The 18660-nt window shown below is 39.9% G+C and overlaps 1 protein-coding gene across 6 annotated transcripts in view; it reads left to right on the forward strand.

The window, feature by feature from the left end:
* Window positions 1-18660, forward strand: part of astn1 (astrotactin 1) — a 423848-nt gene that overhangs the window by 186032 nt on the left and 219156 nt on the right. For all 6 annotated transcript variants that reach the window (XM_035171471.2, XM_035171474.2, XM_035171470.2 and 3 more), the window contains 2 exons: window positions 5582-5748; window positions 17026-17220. In XM_035171471.2, the coding sequence (XP_035027362.1) occupies window positions 5582-5748; window positions 17026-17220 (362 nt within the window). The remainder of the gene's footprint in view (window positions 1-5581; window positions 5749-17025; window positions 17221-18660) is intronic.

An 18660-nucleotide genomic window follows, 5' to 3' on the forward strand; every position in this document is an offset into this window, starting at 1 on the left:
GTGTTTGTCATCTTCTTCCCACAGTCCAAAGACATGTAGATGGGAATTAGATAAATTGGGCTTCATTCATCAATATCTTCTTCAGAATCTTCTTTAATTTGTAAAAACTGTAAGAAAACTGTACGTCACATTCATGACACGTTCTTAAACTGCAATGTAAATGGAAATTATATTTATATAGAACATTTAAAACAACTTGGTTGACCAAAGTGTTTCACAAAGTAAAAGGTACAACAAGAAAACAGCAAAAATACCAATGATAAAAAAAATCAAATTAAATAAAATCTAGATGTCATGTAGTTGATTTGATACTTGTACATAGTCAGAGCATTTTTGACTCCAGAATTGTTCACATCTTAGTTTTTATATTGATGAATGCCATGTCTTTGTAAGTTGAAAGTGCGTGTCAGTTTTACCTATTTAGCGAAGGGTAAACGCTGCGTCAATGCCCATATAAGGGCATGAGACTACGGTGTCGTGTGCACACAGAGAAATCACAGAAACTGAATGAAGCCAGGATTGATTGAACGGAAATCTAAAGACGGCGCTGCACCGGACTCAAACCGTAAAAGAAGTTGTTATACGTAGCAGTTAAACATTCAGTGAAAGCTGTATCGGGAGAAAGTCGCATTAATTGAAGTAAAAAAATAGTTGGATCTCAGATTTGAAGTCATAATGCATATTTTCAAACACAGTAGAGAGGGAGAAGGAAAAAGAAAAGGAAGGTGCACAGAGTTATCTGGGGTGGAACATCACTGGAAACACAGCACTGCAGGTGAACCCTTAGCTAAGCATCTGTGGTTGATGGGAGCCAGGTTCACACAAAATGTTTTGAATCATATTTGGTCAGGTTCTGCTCGATGAGCGGTGAGCTCACCGTGAGCACTGGTGTGCACCGTGTGGTGAGGATGCATCTCCTGAGCCATCTCTCGTCTCAGAACAGAAATAAACTCAGTTTTCAGAATTAACAGGCTACACTTGGACGAAACATTTTAACTAAAAGTTGCAGCTGTAAAGCTATGGAACATGTCACACATTTAATATGGAAAACCTAAAGATGGGTGACTATTTTTGTGACTTAATATTCTCCTCTTCAACATGTTGATGAGTTTAACAAGTGTTATCATTTGCAGTATAGAACAAATACTCTGTGTGTGTTCTCCTCTTCAACATTTACATGTGTTTAAAACAATTATAATATGCACTGGAACTTCTTTTTTTAAGATTAAAATTATAAAATATTATGGTTATTTAAATCTTATTATACAATTGTAGAATTTAAAGTAAACAAAACACTGACTGATTATTTTACACAAGCTTTTCAGTTGACAAGTGTGGGTAAGAGTGCACTTAATTGAGACAGATTCCGTTCTTACATAAGAACAAATCCCAGGAAGAACTGCATTCATGAGTTTTAAGAAGAATTTCTTCTTCAGTTGGTGAATGAGGCCCATTAACTGTAGGTGTGATTAAATGTAAGTGTGAATGGTCATACGTCTTTGTATGTTGGCCCTGTTATACACTGGCGACCCATCCAGGGCGTACCCAGCCCCAATGTCAGCTGGGATTGGCTCCAGCGCCCCCCACCACCCTCAAAGGATAAGCAGTGTTGATGATGTATTTACAATTAAACAAGAGTATACTGTGATTCACACATGGTTGTGATAGTTAAATGTACAAACATGAACAACATCACAAACCAACTCCAAAGAGTGTCGTTCTTTTACAACAGTTCACACAATTCAGTTCTATAAACTTCTATAAAATAAGAATCCAAACCTCCAACTCTGAAAAGTAGCAAATCAGAGTTTGTCCCAATCAGGTTGGCTGGAAACTGCCAAGACTCAACAATCAGTGTGAAGAGTGGTATTTTGTTTTCTCATTTCCTCAAACCCTGTATAAAGCCCAAACTAACAATCACTAACAATAGCATGTGGACACCTGCCCCGTCTCCTTACGTTTCCCTTTTAGCTTCACTCGGTGAACCCCCTTCGCCGTCTTACCACTGGGTGTCCTCAGTGTGTCCCCACCTTTTTCTGTCACCTGATCCCCACAACCCCCTGCACACCTGCTCCTCATTTCCTCCTCTTGTATGCACACCTGCTCTCTTGCCCATATAGCCAAATCATCTATGTCGCTTACTTGCCATACCTGTCGAGCCGTTACTTCCCATTCCTGTGAGTATCCTTCTCCCGTCCATGTTATGAACTTATATGCTGCCCATGCCTGTCTTTACCTGACTCTGCTGCTTGGTTTTGTTGCCTTGGTAATGGTCACAGTCTGAAAAGTTTCATTTGTTATCCCACTAGTTATAGTAGTTTAGTGACGAGGCATCTGGTACTCCTCCCTTTCTTCCTAAACTTGGCCATCAATGTACTGTAGAGCTTGAAACATCTAAAATAGATAGTTGCTCCCCCCAGAGTCCCTTCTCATCCTCAATAAGTAAAGCTGAAAATATTCATAATGTAAAGGCCTCATTTTTCTCTTGTGCTTTGATGGGCTTTTGTTCATATGTCCTCTGAGACATACAGTAGAAGCTCAGAGAAGTTTCTTATGCAGTGATTCAACTATGAACAATATAGATGTGAGTTTGTGCGAGTGGTAAAAAGGTGTGGGATAACTTCTTTTAGTTATTGAAAAAGACAGTCACTCCCAATTAATGTAAAAAATAAATAAATATATATGTGTGTATTTTTGCCACACCCACGAGAGCCTTTCATTTTCTGGATCATAGGATGGTTTCATTATGTTATAGTGCATTCAGGGGGTGTCGAAATAATCCGAAATATGAGTTACCGACTAGGAAAATTCATGTGAACTCGGAAAAGTAACTAAAATATGGGTACACAAGGTGCTAAGTTGCCGACATCAACACCCATAAACCAATTGGTACAATTTTACACTTGGCTCTAAATCGTAGCCTTTAACGTGAACAATCTGTATCTCTCACAAACATATAACTAGACTAGACTGGACTTTTTAGCCAATACAGACATTTTTATGATGAACACATGTATGTTATTTATAGGCCTGTCACACCTCATGCTTTTTCTTTGCTCTTCATTATAATATATAATATTGGAAAGAGTTCTAAACACATTTATACAACCCCTTTGCTTTCCAGTGTTCATGTTTTGGTTTTTTTTGTGCTCATTCCAACTTCAAAACACACCAAAGTTGAAACAAAGCCTTCACAACTCAGGAACCGTCTGAGGTGAACCATTTGCACAGTTATTTCATGTCTTTTTTTCCCTCCAGGCTTTAGTAGGCTTCATAAAAGTGTACAGCTCTACGATAAGTAACGTTTTTAGAGCTTTTTTTTTTTTAAGCTGCCGCTGTAACTCTTTTATGTATAATGATTTTAATAGAGCACACTAAACCCTAATAGAAAAAAAAATGCATAAAAAAATGGACATTGTACTTCCACACAAGGCATCAAGAAGACTGGAATCCACAACGAGCGCGAGACGTTTATTAGCCAAATGAGCCACTTGGACCTGCTGATGAAGAGAGTCGGACTAAATAATAAAAGCAGTCGCTGATGTGTCGGTGCTCAGAGACGAGCAACTGACTAGTCGCTGTTCTGAAGGTAGCAGCGCCTTGTTAAAATGCACTCCATCAAAGTTCCCTTTGAAGTAATGGCTGACAGAAAACATAATGTGAATTTGAGTTGACAGGTCCCTGGGGAAAAAAAAGTCTTGGGAAATATTGAACACGGCTGTAGAACGAGGGAGACGAGTTGAAGTCAGGTCTCACACCTCTCTTTTACATTCACCGAGCATTATCTGCATTTACATTAAGTCAACAGCTCTGTAAAAAAATCTTGATTTAAATTTTTTATTTTATTAATTTCTGTGAAACCCATTGTCCTTCAAAACTGAAGGATTTCATTTCACTCTTCCAACATGCATCTAGTGCTCTCTGGATCGTCTGGGAATCTAAATGTTAAACCGCAGTATTGCCTCATCTCCCTCGACAGGACAAGAATCCTTTTTTAAAAAAAGGTGTCTGGTGTTCTGCCATTTCATCACCGCTCCTGTCATTCTCTGCGCCACAGTAAATAATCAAGTGGGCGTGCTTCGCGATGGCTCTTTAGCTTTGTAATATATACAAGAGGAAAGTTTAAAGCCCTCTTTGTGAAAACCAAGAACCGATTATGCAGTGAAAAATTGACATTCCGTGGCTGAATGTTGAACGAGTCAACCAGAGGAAATGCACTTTTCTTCCATTGAGGCGAAGCAAAACCACAATACTTGGACGAGTGATACTAAACAGCCAGTTTGTATTCCAGTCTTTATTTTCCTTCTATTGCTCAACAGATGGGAATCCACTGACAGTCGGACCAACACTTACAACACACGTCCATACTGATTAACGTCAATAAATACTGCATGTATTGCCATGACCCTTTTGTACTAACCTTTATGGTCCTCAGGCGGTGAATCTTATTTCACATTATCTGGTTAGATATCTAAATAACTGTTGGACAAACTGAAATTGTGTCAAAATATTCATGCTGCTTCGGTTAACTTTGTTGATGCTCCAGACTTTCGTAATGGTGCGTTCACGAAACAAATTTCTTGTCGCGTTACTTGCACGAGTTTTGTTGCAGGATTGCAAGTGACACGACTGACGGGAACTTTGCAATGGCTTTGTTTGTAATCTCAACGCATGGCAAGATTAGCTCCATCTTTTACCAGCTTGCTGACATTTATGGTTTTAAGTGAACAATCCTTGGTATAGATTGACGTTTGGAACAGAATCAATTGCACTAAAATTGGCAGGCTAAGTTAGCTTTGCTTAGTTACCATATGGCTTGAAACGCTGTCGAGCACATCCTTACAGAGCCACTAGCACAATCGAGGACAGTCTTGTTGTAAATGCTGCAGCTCGTAAGAAGAAATTCAGTGACAGAGCATAATGCAAACTGAGAGCTTTTCCCTGTGGGTTGCAAATGTGTCTAATGGCTGTTTCTCAGGGAGAAGACTTGACCCGACCTTTACCACACAACACAGCTATATGTCATCTATACAATGAGTCTTTTGATGCATTTTATTTTGATGTAGGCAGCTTGGATTTGATTTTAGAGGTGAAGTAGTAGATGGAACGGTTTGCTGTCCCAGTTCAAAGCAGCTTATCAATTAATCCTTGAGGTCGTGACATAGGGATTCTTTATTGCTCCACTATAGGACTTGTACCTCCTCCAAATGTATTGAAGTGTTAGCAAATACCTGGCCCCTTTATGTGCCGGCCTCTGATTTTCTAAATGTAAAGTGTTTCTAAGTGTTAAAAGCCTTCCGATGTTGCCTCATGCTATTATTTAGGCAGATAATATGAGAATTTAATGTGAAACGGCTTGTCTTGTGCAGCCTTTACACACTGAGCTCGGTGCTTATACAAGCCCCACTAATGGGAACAGAAATCTGGCAGTTAGCATCCTGTGGCACAGATGTTATCGGGTCTGTTTACCTGCCCCATCTGGAATTTGTGTTAATGTGGCAGCTCTAAGAAAGCATCCCTGAATGAAGCAAAAAAATCTGCTCTTACTAACATTAATCATCTAAAAATGTTCTCTCCACAGTGCCCTCCGGGGTTGAGTCCTATGAAGGATGGGTCCGGGTGCTACGACCACCACATCGGCATCGACTGCTCCGACGGTTTCAATGGCGGCTGCGAGCAGCTGTGTCTCCAGCAGCTGGCCCCTCTGGAGGATGACCCGACCCTTTACAACATCCAGATGTTCTGTGGGTAAGGAAGGACAGATTTGACATAATAATTCATAATTACACACATTACAGTGGTGTTGACCTGCTGTCAGTGACCAGAGTTTGATTTGAGGTGGCTGTGATACAGGTTTTTGCAATCGCCAAAACTGTGCGGACATGAGTTACCTCTTAGTGTCTGTGGCTGAGTTCATTTACTTAAACGGTGACATCACCCATATATCTTCTCTGTTAACTGTCAGTAGGACATGCTCAGCCTTTTTATTATACATTGACACAGAGCATGGTTTGATGGTTAGGTTTTTCACTCTTTAATATGCTACTCACTTGTAGGTGGATATCGCAGTCAGTTATGTTGAAGATACTTAAGTTTTAGAACATTGCATCATAAATGTCTTTGCGTCACTCGCTCGCCTCCACCTTTTCATAGATATTGAAGTATACAGGTAATGCAGGAATAACTGAATCGCCTATAGTTTGTTGTTAAGTATTTTAAGGTATACCTTATTTAAATATCAGATTGTCCATTTTTAGTGACATTGCATATACACTTTTATTTATTCTTAAATTCGGAAGATCCAAGTCTTGAATGAATCATGTGTTTTAACGTTGTTGAATAGCTTTAAGCCATAGGGCTTTGAAATGGTGCTTTCTGCCCTTATGTGAAATAATCCTTGAAGACCTCACCATTGATTTCATGAGTTGAATTACATACAGGCTGTTGTAACTTCTCATAGACTGAGATCTACAAAAAACCCAATTATTCAGCACACTAATCGCTCATTACAGTCGCTCGCATATCGAAATTGCAACGGACCGTTCAACTGTTTGGTGGTTGAGTGAGGATGAATTGATTTGGTCTCCAGCGTTTATGTATAAAGTTTTTAAAGTGAAACTGAGGACGTTTAAAAAGTCCATCACATTGTAAATGCTTAATTTTTTTCCATGAGAGTGCACATTTGTGAGAACGTCGGCCTCCTCGGTTTGAAATGAGTTTAGAATTACTTATTTACTTCTTTAACGCAGCAGGATGGAGACAGTTGAGTTAACTATGTTGTGCTCCCTCAGCATCCCTAACTTCTCTTTGTACCACTAATTGGGATTTTCTTTACCAGTCTGCCACATAGTGTGCTTATCATCTGATGTTTGCTGTGGATGGCTTTGTCTCTCACGTCACACTGACTCTTCATCTGCAGACGTCCTGTCATGTTCATTTTCAAAGAAAATGTTGCCCTGCGCTAAACCTGTCAAGTCTCAAATGAGCAAGTTTGACCATGAAACTAATTCAATCAGGAGAGACTTGATTCACAATTTAACGACGTTTATTTGACAAATGCACAGAAGCAAAGTGAATGTTTATAGTCTTTGGCATTTTAGACCCCTGTGTGAAGTCATCAGGATTAGGAGGGGGTGGAGCAGAGCGTCGAACAGGAATACCCCCCGGGGTCTAGACACTGGTGGTGGTTCATCAGTCAATCGATTGTCTGGATGGCCCGTATTCGTGAGAATTGTCCTATTGGACTTCGCCAATTGTGACATCCTCTGCCCTTAACCCTCAACAAGAGTAAGGAAAAACTACAAAAACCTTCTTGACAGGAAAGACGTAGAAACCTCAGGAAGAGCCACATGCGAGGGATCCCTCTTCCAGGACGGACAGAAGTGCAATGGATGCCACGAGTAATAGGTGTATTGTCAAGCAGTCTTGTTGATTTTTTTTTTAGTCCGCGATCAGGTCCCACCATGATCGGGTGCCGCCGTAATCCACGATCCCTTGTCATGATCCACTGATACTATTGGGATCCATCATCAAGGTCCATGATCGCTGCCAACACAATGTGGGATTATGCATACGATCAGTTGAGGTCGGGATCCGGAAGAGGTGATGAATATTCTGCTGGAGACTGGAGGAGATCGGGGTGGAGGAGGGGTTATGCGCGTCACTGAAAGACGGCTGACTGCGGAAGAGAGGAGAAGGGATTTTTAAAGTTTGACAGGTGCTGAATGATTGGCTGAAAGAGACCGCGGCAGACCTGATTGGATATTTAGGAACGCCCACAATCAGCTGATCAGTATGCAGGTTAAGCCTTCCTGACTGAATTTACGCTTAAGCTTCATTTCTCAGTCAGAGAGCATACACTGTCACTCATTACCCACTGATCTGAAGAGCTTTTTATAAGTTTGAATGATTTTACACTTGTCCGTCTTTCATTAACATACCTTCGATTTATTGGCTGTACTAATGATATGTAACGCGAATATGCAAGTCATTATCCATATTAATATTTTTCTTTGAATACGGCAATTAACTTCTGGGAAAAAATTCTAAAATCATTAAATCTAATAAAATGTGATGATTCCAGTGTGTAAACACCCTGCATTCGTGGTATCCAGTAGGACATCTGGCCACATGGATTATTGTCACAAATCCACCTCGATTCGTGAAAGATCGTCTTCAGGGTTCACGGTAACTGTCATCCTGGGATGTGCAGCAAACCAGTGTGTTAATGCAGCAAAGCACCGGAATGCGAAACTCTCCCAAAGTCTCTCGCCCCTCGACGTCTCTCCTCTGCTGACACAAGTCGACGAAGCAGGTCGTCCAGAAAAGAAACTACCCTCTGGTGACTTTGAGTTGTTTGTGTATAATAAATCATGATTGGGCAGTTCTGCACACATTGTGATGGTAGCTCCACTTTGCCCTTAGACAACCAGTCACATATGGCAACCAGTTCAATTCAGATTAATCCACACGGATTCATGTATGTGCAGTGGTGTATAAATTACTTGAAAGCCATTCTTGAGTAAAAGTACAGATATCTTACCTGAAAGTGACTCCGGTTAAAGTCACCCGTAAGAAAATGACTTGAGTTAAAGTCTTAAAGTAGCTCATATTAAATGTACTTATGTATCAAAAGTATCTGGTGTTGAAATGTACTTAGTATCAAAAGTAAAAGTACAAGTACCAAAATGTTGTGCTTTTTATAGTACACCCACACACAAACAAAACAACCAAAAATTGTTCTCTCCAGGCTTTATATCAGGTGACTGAAAAAATATAACAAAAAATATATATATACTGTATAATTTTACAAACTTTGAATCCCAGATGCTGAGGTTCAAATAGTATTGGGACTTATATTCAGATTTGAATTTGTAATGAGTAACGAGGTGTCCAATGTCAATGTAACGGAGTAGAAGTATAGATTTTTTCTTTCAAATGTAGTGGAGTAAAAGTGGAAGTCCTGATGAATATAAATACTCAAGGAAAGTATAGATCCTCCCAAAAACTACTTAAGTACTGTAATGGAGTACTTTTACTGCGTTACTTTACACCACTGTAAATGTGTAGTTTGCCATGCTTCTATCTCCGTAACTCTCTACAATACAGTACATCCACAGTTTGACAGTACTTTACATCCTGCCTTCTGTCACCCGCTCACAGTGTCTCTCAAGGGGAACAGTGTACAACTGCATCTTCCTCATTTAAGTTCCTCCAGGACTCTGGTCAATGTCATTGTTCTGACTGTATTCACATTCCCAAAAGTGATTATGGTCTGCCAGCACTCTGCCCCAAATTCCCCATAGTTGTATTGCATTGTCAAAGACCAACAATAACATTTTGTTGCACTGTTGAAATATCTTCCCCGCATCCTTAGATCACACTGTAAAACACAAAGCTAAATACTTCAAAAAGTACAAATGTAAACATACTGATTAATAGAGTAATGTGTAGTTTGACTAGAATTGAACATGTGCACATCTCGCCTGTTGTGAAGCTCATCAGAGACCCCCAGCCTTGGCCTTTATCTCCTTTGTCCATGTTTCCAAATAAAATCATTCTGAAGCTTGTGTCTCTTTGGTAAACACATACTTACTGAAAACTAAAAACAGGGCTTCGGCTGAAATTGCAATTAGCTCTATTCGGGATATTTCATTGAAACTATTCTGCTGGGACTTTCTGCATATGTTTCAAAATGGTTACTTGAGAAATGCACCAAATTTACCATCATTCTGTTCTGATCATGTTGCTCATGTGCGGCTGTGTTTTGCAGGTAGTGGGGTGTAAATGAGAGAAGTTCATAGAGTTTGGAGTGTCATCATTTGGTCTAACTGGACTGAACTAGAATATTGTTTAAAAACAAATGCCTTGTAGAACACTATGGAGCTGAAGATATAAAATATGAATTTAACGTGGTTTAATTGTTCTGAAATTGGGTTTTACCAGCATCTGGTGCTACATCAGTGGTGAAATCAATCCCTTCTCTTGTCCTCCATGGCTCAATACAGATGTCCATACAATGTGGAAATAGAGTTTGTTTTTTATACAGTAAATTCTTGAATGCAGTTGATTTGCTTGTTTGGGGCAAAGTCCAGCCAAAACTGTCCAATTTAAAGCCAGATAAACAGTGAGTTGCTCAGTGGTTAGGGTAAAGCAAACAGACTATTAGTGAGATATCACTGTTGGGAGAGTTGGAGTTGGGCGGATTCAGCAGTGGTCGGTGTTCTTGGCTGCAACTGACGTGTCTGATATCTTTTAGACGAGGGTTTTTTTTTGGAGGAAGTGAGCGTTTGTGGGCGACTCGCTGTATTTCTTTACATCTGGTGTCTCCTTCGTGGAGGGTAATTGACAGTGAGTCACTCCCTCTGCAGCGTGGGCAGCAAACCTAAAGATGTCCCTCGACTGAGCTGATGATGAGGAGAATGAGATCATGATGTAGTCAGACCGGAGTTGTTTTGTTTTTTTTGTGGTTGTTTTTAATGCATTGACCATTTAGGACTATGTCTGATTGTTTGGAGCAGTTAGTTCATGCACAGTAGCGGCTGCTGACTTTCTGAGAACTATTTCCTAATTAAAGTCATCAATGTGCGAATAAAATGACCTTTTCACCATGAGGACAGATGAATGAAAAGTCTTTGTACCTGCACACCTGAATACTTCTCTCCACTCTTTGCAGAGTAGGCCTTGACAAGTTAGAAATCCGGAGGGCAGCACTGAATACTTGTGATGTTTTGGACAAACGTTAAAATGCAGAGTACGGTTTTAACTGCCTGGGCAAAGATTTCAGTAAAAGCTTTGTTTGCCCCCTGCACAATTGAAGGTTATCTTTCACTGTTAGTTTTGGCTAAGTGCAGGGCTGCTCACAGCAACAGTTCACACTGTTGCTGTGAGCAGTCTAAATATTTTTTTTATATTCTTTTTATTTTCTACTTCAGGTTTGGGCATACTGAAGACAATCTGAAATCTCACACTCTGAAAGATAATAATGCTCTCTAGGCCGACATTGGGCGCATGAACCAAGTTTCCCTGCCCTCAAAAGGCTGCATGTGAAATGACTGTGTATTATATTGGCCCTGGCTACACTTATTTTCCAAGAAAATCCTTTTATAAACCAACGCTGTATTTTTCATTACAAGCAGATGAAATAAACCAAGGGAAGCTTATGAAAGTTATTCCATGTGGGATAAATTAAAATGTATTTTATCCTTATTTCATGAGAATGAGAAAATCTATTTATGCAGGTAGAATCAAATGGAGAAGCATCTGCGAACGAGGCTAGATTTTTCCTGTTTACAAATGGCTGTTTACATTTTGATCAGTATATACCAATAACATCCAGATCTCTTCCGTACATATTTTTATAGATACAATATTTAAAAAAAGCTCACTAGAAATACTGCAGCACTAATGGTTTGTTTACTTCTACCTACATTTCTGGATTAGGCTGTATAAACCTATAATCTTGGAAGCATCCAGAAATCCTGAGAACATATCGCGAACAATAATACTGTATATTCACGATTTTTTCTAACATACATTTTTTTATGGGTCACAATATATTCTGTTGATTTCTAATCCCTTTACATTTCAGTTATTGAACATATGATAATCTCATATTTTGCATGTGAATCTGTCGAACCTGGAAGCGAGGGAACAGATTGTATGGTTCAAAACCTTCTGGTTTCTGTTTTTAGTCTGACCAATCAGGATAGAGCAGGCTCTGGTTGCCTGCAGGTGAACAGAGGTACAAAGACTACAGCACATCATTTATCTGTGTTCATATACAGATAGTATAAACAGTATCTTTGCTTGTGTTGCTTGGAGGGAGACCAGGAACAGTTGTGTAACCATCATGGTTCAGCTCTGTCTGACTGGTTGATATGGGATTAATAAGAGTGATAATTAAAGATGTAAATATGTTAATAATGATAGCAGCACCCGTTATTATAATAATAACAATAATGATGATGAATAATGATAATATTCATTATATTAATAATAATAATAATTGTTGGAGTCAGAGAGTCATATAGTGCATCTATGTGCAGCACTTTCTCTCTTACCAATTACAGCTGTCAGGGGCAATTTGTTTTTTTTGCCCAATGACACTTTGGCATGTGAAATGGAGGAGACGGAGATCAAACCGCCAACCTTCTGGTGAGTGGACGATCCGCTCTGCATCCTGAGCCACAGCCACTTTCATAATATACACTTATTATAGATGGGAGTAACTTACCATTCTCCTCAGACCAGTCAGGCCAGTATAGGCCTCTGTAGATTGATGGAGACTGATTGACATTGGTTGTGTTGCACCTGTTCCCACAGGAATCTCAGACCCATACTGTAATAATACTGGGTGTAAATACTGTATAATCAGGTTAAAACCATATTAGGATACAAGGTGTAAATGGAGTCATGGTGTCACCCAAAGTCAATCACAGCAGAGGTTCTAAATCAGTCTGAATAACAGAAAATACCTGCAGAGCCTTTTCCTCTGTGAAAACTGCTCGAAGGTGCAGGATTCATTGATGTGCCCAAAATGACAAGAGATCTCCACTTTTACATATATGCAACGTTTTAATTTTCACCCATGTTGAAATCCACCAAAAAGACCACACACTGTTTTCTTATGCAACAAACCATTGTTTTTCTCCCGTCCCCTTTCCATTGAACATCATGTCGTGGACACTATATATTTACGTCAGATTTGCATAAACGGGTAACACAAACTGCTGTTGAATCTAATTCTCGACAGCCGCGTTTTGTTGTCACTTTCCATTGTGCAGATGTGGCTCATCCGCCTCGCTCCCCACTGGAGACTCACATTAGCTCTGCGACATTTGGCATCCAGGAGAGAGCTTCTATGCGTGTAAATCCCTGACAGATTATCTTTCGCTCTTTAACCCCCCCGTCTCCCATTTTACCCTCTCTTGCTTTATCTGCCTTTGATTCATTCCAGTGACTCCATTATACAGCAAGATGTCAAAACATCATCAATATGAAAGAGTCTTGAGAGAACTCTGTGTTTAGATTCTAACCCCTTTTTTTTCTCAGATGGGGGATTTTGTGCCACTTGAGCTGAATTAAATTTAGCTGATTCTTCAGTACTGAGCTGTGATGCCTGAGCTGTGCATATTTTGGATCCAGCAAAAATGTTGTCCACAATGTCTTAAAATAACTAACCCTCATGGTTAAATCAATATTTCCACCAGTCTGCTCGCAAACATATTTTATATTACCCATGTGTATCACAAAGGAACGGTAGTTAATGCTTAGAGTTGGGATTGAATGATACGAGGAAAAGCATTACAGAGACCAGTACTCCCATTCTGTAAATTCAACTGCTATTACTTACTCCAATACCTGTATTTGTGGTCTACTGTACAGTACAGGGAAGCATAGAACTAGATGTAGATGGTTAAAATAAAAGTTAATCATCATGACGGTGTAAATAATCAAGTACAAATGAGATATCTAAAGGGGAACAGGGCGGGTGAATGTTGTTGAAAACAAATGAACGAATAGAACAAAAAGAGGAGTTGCAAATCTACCCTCTTCTAAAACAAAGCGTTACTGAAAACAAAACCTAACTATTCCATCAATGGAAAAGAAACGCATCCAAACGGTACACCTGTTACTCGAGTGTCGATACAGAAAGGCATCCAAAAGCTTTCAGTGCGGAACTGGCTGCTAAAAACTAAACCTGCCCCAGTTCCCACGTAGAATCTCAAAGTGACTTTTTACAATTTCAAAGTCCACTCAACCGAGTTATGGCAGAGTGATCGACACAAGAAGGATGCTAGCGAGTTGCCCTGAGTGCTGATCCACTCTTAACCGGTTGCCGTCTTGATCGATGGTCCTGATTGGACAGCTGGACTGGGTGCCGCTCCACAGGCAATAGAAGAATAGGAACAACACCTCCAGTCTGTGTCCAATCAGACATTGGGTCCCACTCATCCTGCTTTAACATAACAACTACCAGCATACATGATGGACAAGAGGCGGCACCTACAGTTGTAACACCTACTTAGCTACATCCATGTTATTATGTTTTTCGTTTAAAAGCGTTTGTACAAAAAGGATCTCTGTCCACACAAGTGTTTTGGCACTCACAATCAGTTTTAATCAACGTCCATACAAACACGTCTGAGAATATGAATGACATGCATGTGGGGTCATGGAAGGGTGTCATGTGATGGGAGCTTGACTAATCAGCAAACGGCTGTGAGTGTCTACATCCAGGCCAAGGAGGCTTGCACAGAGAACTTTCTCAACACTTAACTTGTACCACACAACAGCAAGCTGGCTTATTTATTTAACACTACAGCAACACTTCTCATATGAACAGTGACTGGACCCCATTACAGAGACTACATCCCACAGTCGCGGTGGCTACACAAGTGAACTTAAATCAACGCAACATTACCACCCATGAACACAAATACACAAAACCCATATGAACAAAGTCTGAACATCAACCAAATATCAGTCTAAACGGCTAAACATTGCCAAAACACATAACAGTCCCATGAGCCTTTGCAACATGCTGTCCAATATATATATATATTTAAATTAGCCCCAGTTTAGCAGGATGTTTGGTTGGTGGTATACCTGACATCAATCATATTAAGATCTCATCAATTAAAAGTGGTGTGACACGTCTAACAATGTTTTATATCAAACTGAAAACATCTAACGGCGCTGCTGACGGCTCTGCACTGCCTGAGCTAACGTCCTGTTACTTTTACAGACTGCTTCATAGACGAGCTGCTTCACAGCTTTCTGTCTCCTACTACCTTCCTCAGGACTTTGAGGCGAGCATTAAACTTTATGATGCGATTAAAAGTTTCACAGATTCAGAAAACTCAGTTGTCTGTTATTTACCTTAAACAACTGCCGAGCTATCAGCCAAATGAAGGAAACTGATGAGAGTTACCGCCTACATTATTTTCCACAGAACATCATTCATGTCAATTTATAATTTTTTTAATATTTAAGAATTATAATAACAGAGCAGTGTTTCTGTTTTGATGTAACTTTAGTACAGGGAGAGATCAGAGTGAGTTTTCTTTATTTATCTCAATATCTCACTGATGTTGATGAAACGTAATAAACTACAATTGAGTTAATTTGCTGGAGCTGATGAAATCCTCGCCTGTCGCTTTGAATTATCACTTGTCACAGCCTGTTAAGACACAGTTGTAATTTGCACTTAAAATTGCAGCACTTACCATTTGAATATTGCACTCTTTTGGGTATTTAATTTGGACATAAAGACAATTAAAGGAGACTTAATATGCTCATTTCCAGCACAGCTGAAATAAAAAATCCTTGTTTAACTCAAACTGCCTGTTATGCAGAGCCTCAGACAGAAAACAGGCAAAAAGTGAGCTCCCGATTCTCCAGCCCCAGCTCCCTGAAAGCTCACTATTCTGATTGGTGAAGATCCGGAAGCCTGTCAAGAGGCAGCACATCCAGTTTTTTCTGAGCACTGCCCCATCAATTAGTTCAGTTCATTTTGAATATTTTGTATATTATAATATACAAAATATCAGTAGGAAAAAAAAAGCTACAAAATATATTTTAGATTAACATTTCATTTTCAGTCTGAAAAGGAAGAAGCAGCGTGCCTCTTGACTTTTTTTTATTCAACACAAAATCAAACCAAACAGAAATGAATAATGCAACTCACTCTCCCTCTAGTGTCCACCAGTCCACTTCATCGCTGTCTTGAGATTTTTGCTTTGTTTCATTTCTTATGTCAGTGTATTCCACAAAATCACCCCACAGATTGAATTGGACATTGTATCCTTACCGCCTTTTTTTGTAGGATGAAATTGTTTGTGCGGTGGCTTTATAGGTTTTCGTCTTACTTGTGTGATGGTTTGGAAATCAAACTAATTAAGACAAATTAGTAGCCACAACTAGAGAGCAGAACGTGGACTTGAAAAACTGTCTGAATCTGATCCGGAATGTGAAAGTGGACAGTAAATCATTTAATGCCCTACTATTCAGAGCAGTATGGATTCCACATACAGTTACCTCATTATTTGAAACTTTGACCACATTTAACATGGACATTCAACATTCTTATAACGAGGAAGAACATATAGGCTCCCTTAAATTATTCAGGCCTACTCAGTGTTAACATCTCTGCAAAGGCATTCTCCCAGCACACAGACATACAGTAGGTGATGCAATGCACAGCTCAGCCAGTTGTTTCCCACTGTTCCACTGATCGATCGATGGCGGTAACATAACAAGATATGATGCAATACACCACCAATGGCAGGGGAAAGGCTGTAAACATGCAAACAATGCAGGCTTTGCACATGTTTTATGATAAACATAAAAATTCATTCAACACTTTCGTTACAGCTTAAAATTGTAAATGTTTGATCATAGGAAACGGGGCACCCTTTTAAAAATGAGAATTTGAAGAAAATGGATCAACAGATATTCTAAGTGGGTTTTACCTTGAAATAACTATTCATCCGAAATCTTCATGAAGTATTACAACAAAAGAATATGCTTAACTCGCAATTTCTATCACTAATTTTAATTACTCACTAACCCTGTCATGCAGTGCCCAAGTATATTCATTGCAGTTTGTGAAAAAGGAGTGTACAGATCAGGGACAGTGTCCTATTGTTCATTTAATCTGCTATGTAATCCTCCATAATCATTTTATACTTGCCAAGAGAGAACAGCTCCCTGTCATACAGTTGATTATTTAAATTACAGTGTAACAATGTTTCTCTTAGTTTGAAGTGCGACAAGTCCATTCTCATGAAAAAACTAGGTAAACACTTAACTTCAAGGTGAAAATGTTCGGCTGTATTTTCTGTTTTCCAACAATTTTCATGCTCTTAAAAACTTCATTTAAAAAATATTAAAACAAGCAAATCAACACTTAAGTAACAGTGGGTAAACCTACTGTATATCACAGTTCTCAGGAAGACATGTTGGAAGTGAGGAAATACTGTATATGAATCATTTAAGTGACTGAGACTTGTATCACTCCAGGTGCATCGAGGACTACAAGCGTGGTCCAGATGGAAGGTCGTGCCTGCCGCTGTCTGAGGCCTGCACTGAGGGGATCGACTGTGGGGAAGCGCTGGACATTCCCGCTAACCAGACGGTGTTTGGAGACCTTTTCTATGGATACAACAACCACAGCAAGGAGAGCACATCCGGACAGATCCTCAAGGCCACGTTCAGGTGAACACAAGCTGTTTGTGAAGTGGAGCATGTGGAACATGTTTGTGCCATTTGTATCTCAGCAGGAAAAGCTCTTGGCAGCGTTTGGGGCTTTGGCGTGGAAAGTGTTTATCTCCAAAATAAAACAATCACCTTTCTTGTGACCAAAAGTTAAATCTGGACATGTTTTATGCGTTTCAGTTGTAGGCACAGATAGACTCGATTTAAACCTGGTATAAAGATGCAACCTATTTCTGAGTCTCTGACCTTGATTCGGAAAAACACGTACATTTAATACATACAGAAAATGTCGCAATCAAATTGTTAATAAATTGATTGTGTAGTACTTCTAAGATTTAGAATCAGCCAAGTGTGAATACATTATGGAAAGTTTGGCCCCGTTTGTTCAAGGACAGTCCACCAAACATGTGGAAATGTCAGCTTTGCTTCTAAGCACTACCTCAGTAAAGCTACATTTTTACCCTGATGTTACGCAGAAAGCAAGAGCTGTGATTGGCCCGCTCGGTAGCCTCGCACTTCCAGCAGACTCACCGCCATTTATGAATTAACTTGAAGGAACGAACACAGACGACATCTTTGTTTTCTTCATTGCATTTCTTTAAGCAAAGTAATTGCTCTTCCACATCTATCAGCTCCAACCTCCAACATGATCCGCTTAGTAACACTCGCCTTTGGTCTGAAGTAAACAGAGAGGCCAGAGAACTTGTATACAAGCGGACAAGAACCCGGAAATCATTCGACAAAAGCATAGAAACTCTACCGCCGCTAGCGTTTCGGCGATTGCAGCGTGACTCTCTCGCTCGGCCCCGTGCGTAGGCTACGTGCGTACCTACGGCGTAGCTTAGACGCAGAAGCATGAATTGGACTTAAAGGTCAGTGAGCAGATCCTATATGACACCACTGCTTTCTTTCAACTAAGATCTCTGAAGATTCTCAGTCAACCAGATCATGGTTATTATGATTTATTACATGAACTATTTCAAACGAGGTCACCTGGACTTGGATGTAGACCTTTGAAGTTGGTTCACCTCTCATCACGAGAGGCTTCTTCACCTATGACTGACCCATGTATGTGATATCTGTGGGGTTCTTGCCAAGGCCGTTGATTTGACTAAGTTCATTAGTGCTCCTGGCTGTTGTAGCGATAGTCGATGGAGTCATTGGAGTCACATGAGGTGGGAATGGTTGCTATGTCTCCTGGGAAGAGAGGAATTGACTGACAGCTCTATAGGTGGAGGATAAGTTGAGTGATGTTTCTCTTCCTTGACGTAGATGGCCTCCTTCACTCCTTTCAAACCACTTCTCCTCCATCCATCCATCCTTTGTCTATACCACTAATCCTTTGGAGGCTCGCCGGGGGAGCTGATGCCAATACCAATTTTCATTCTCCTTTAAAATATTTACATTGTTGTTGAGGGATTGTCACTTAACCTTCAGCCA

The sequence above is a fragment of the Hippoglossus stenolepis genome, chromosome 11 (genome assembly GCF_022539355.2).
Source record: "Hippoglossus stenolepis isolate QCI-W04-F060 chromosome 11, HSTE1.2, whole genome shotgun sequence".
Lineage (NCBI taxonomy): Eukaryota > Metazoa > Chordata > Actinopteri > Pleuronectiformes > Pleuronectidae > Hippoglossus > Hippoglossus stenolepis.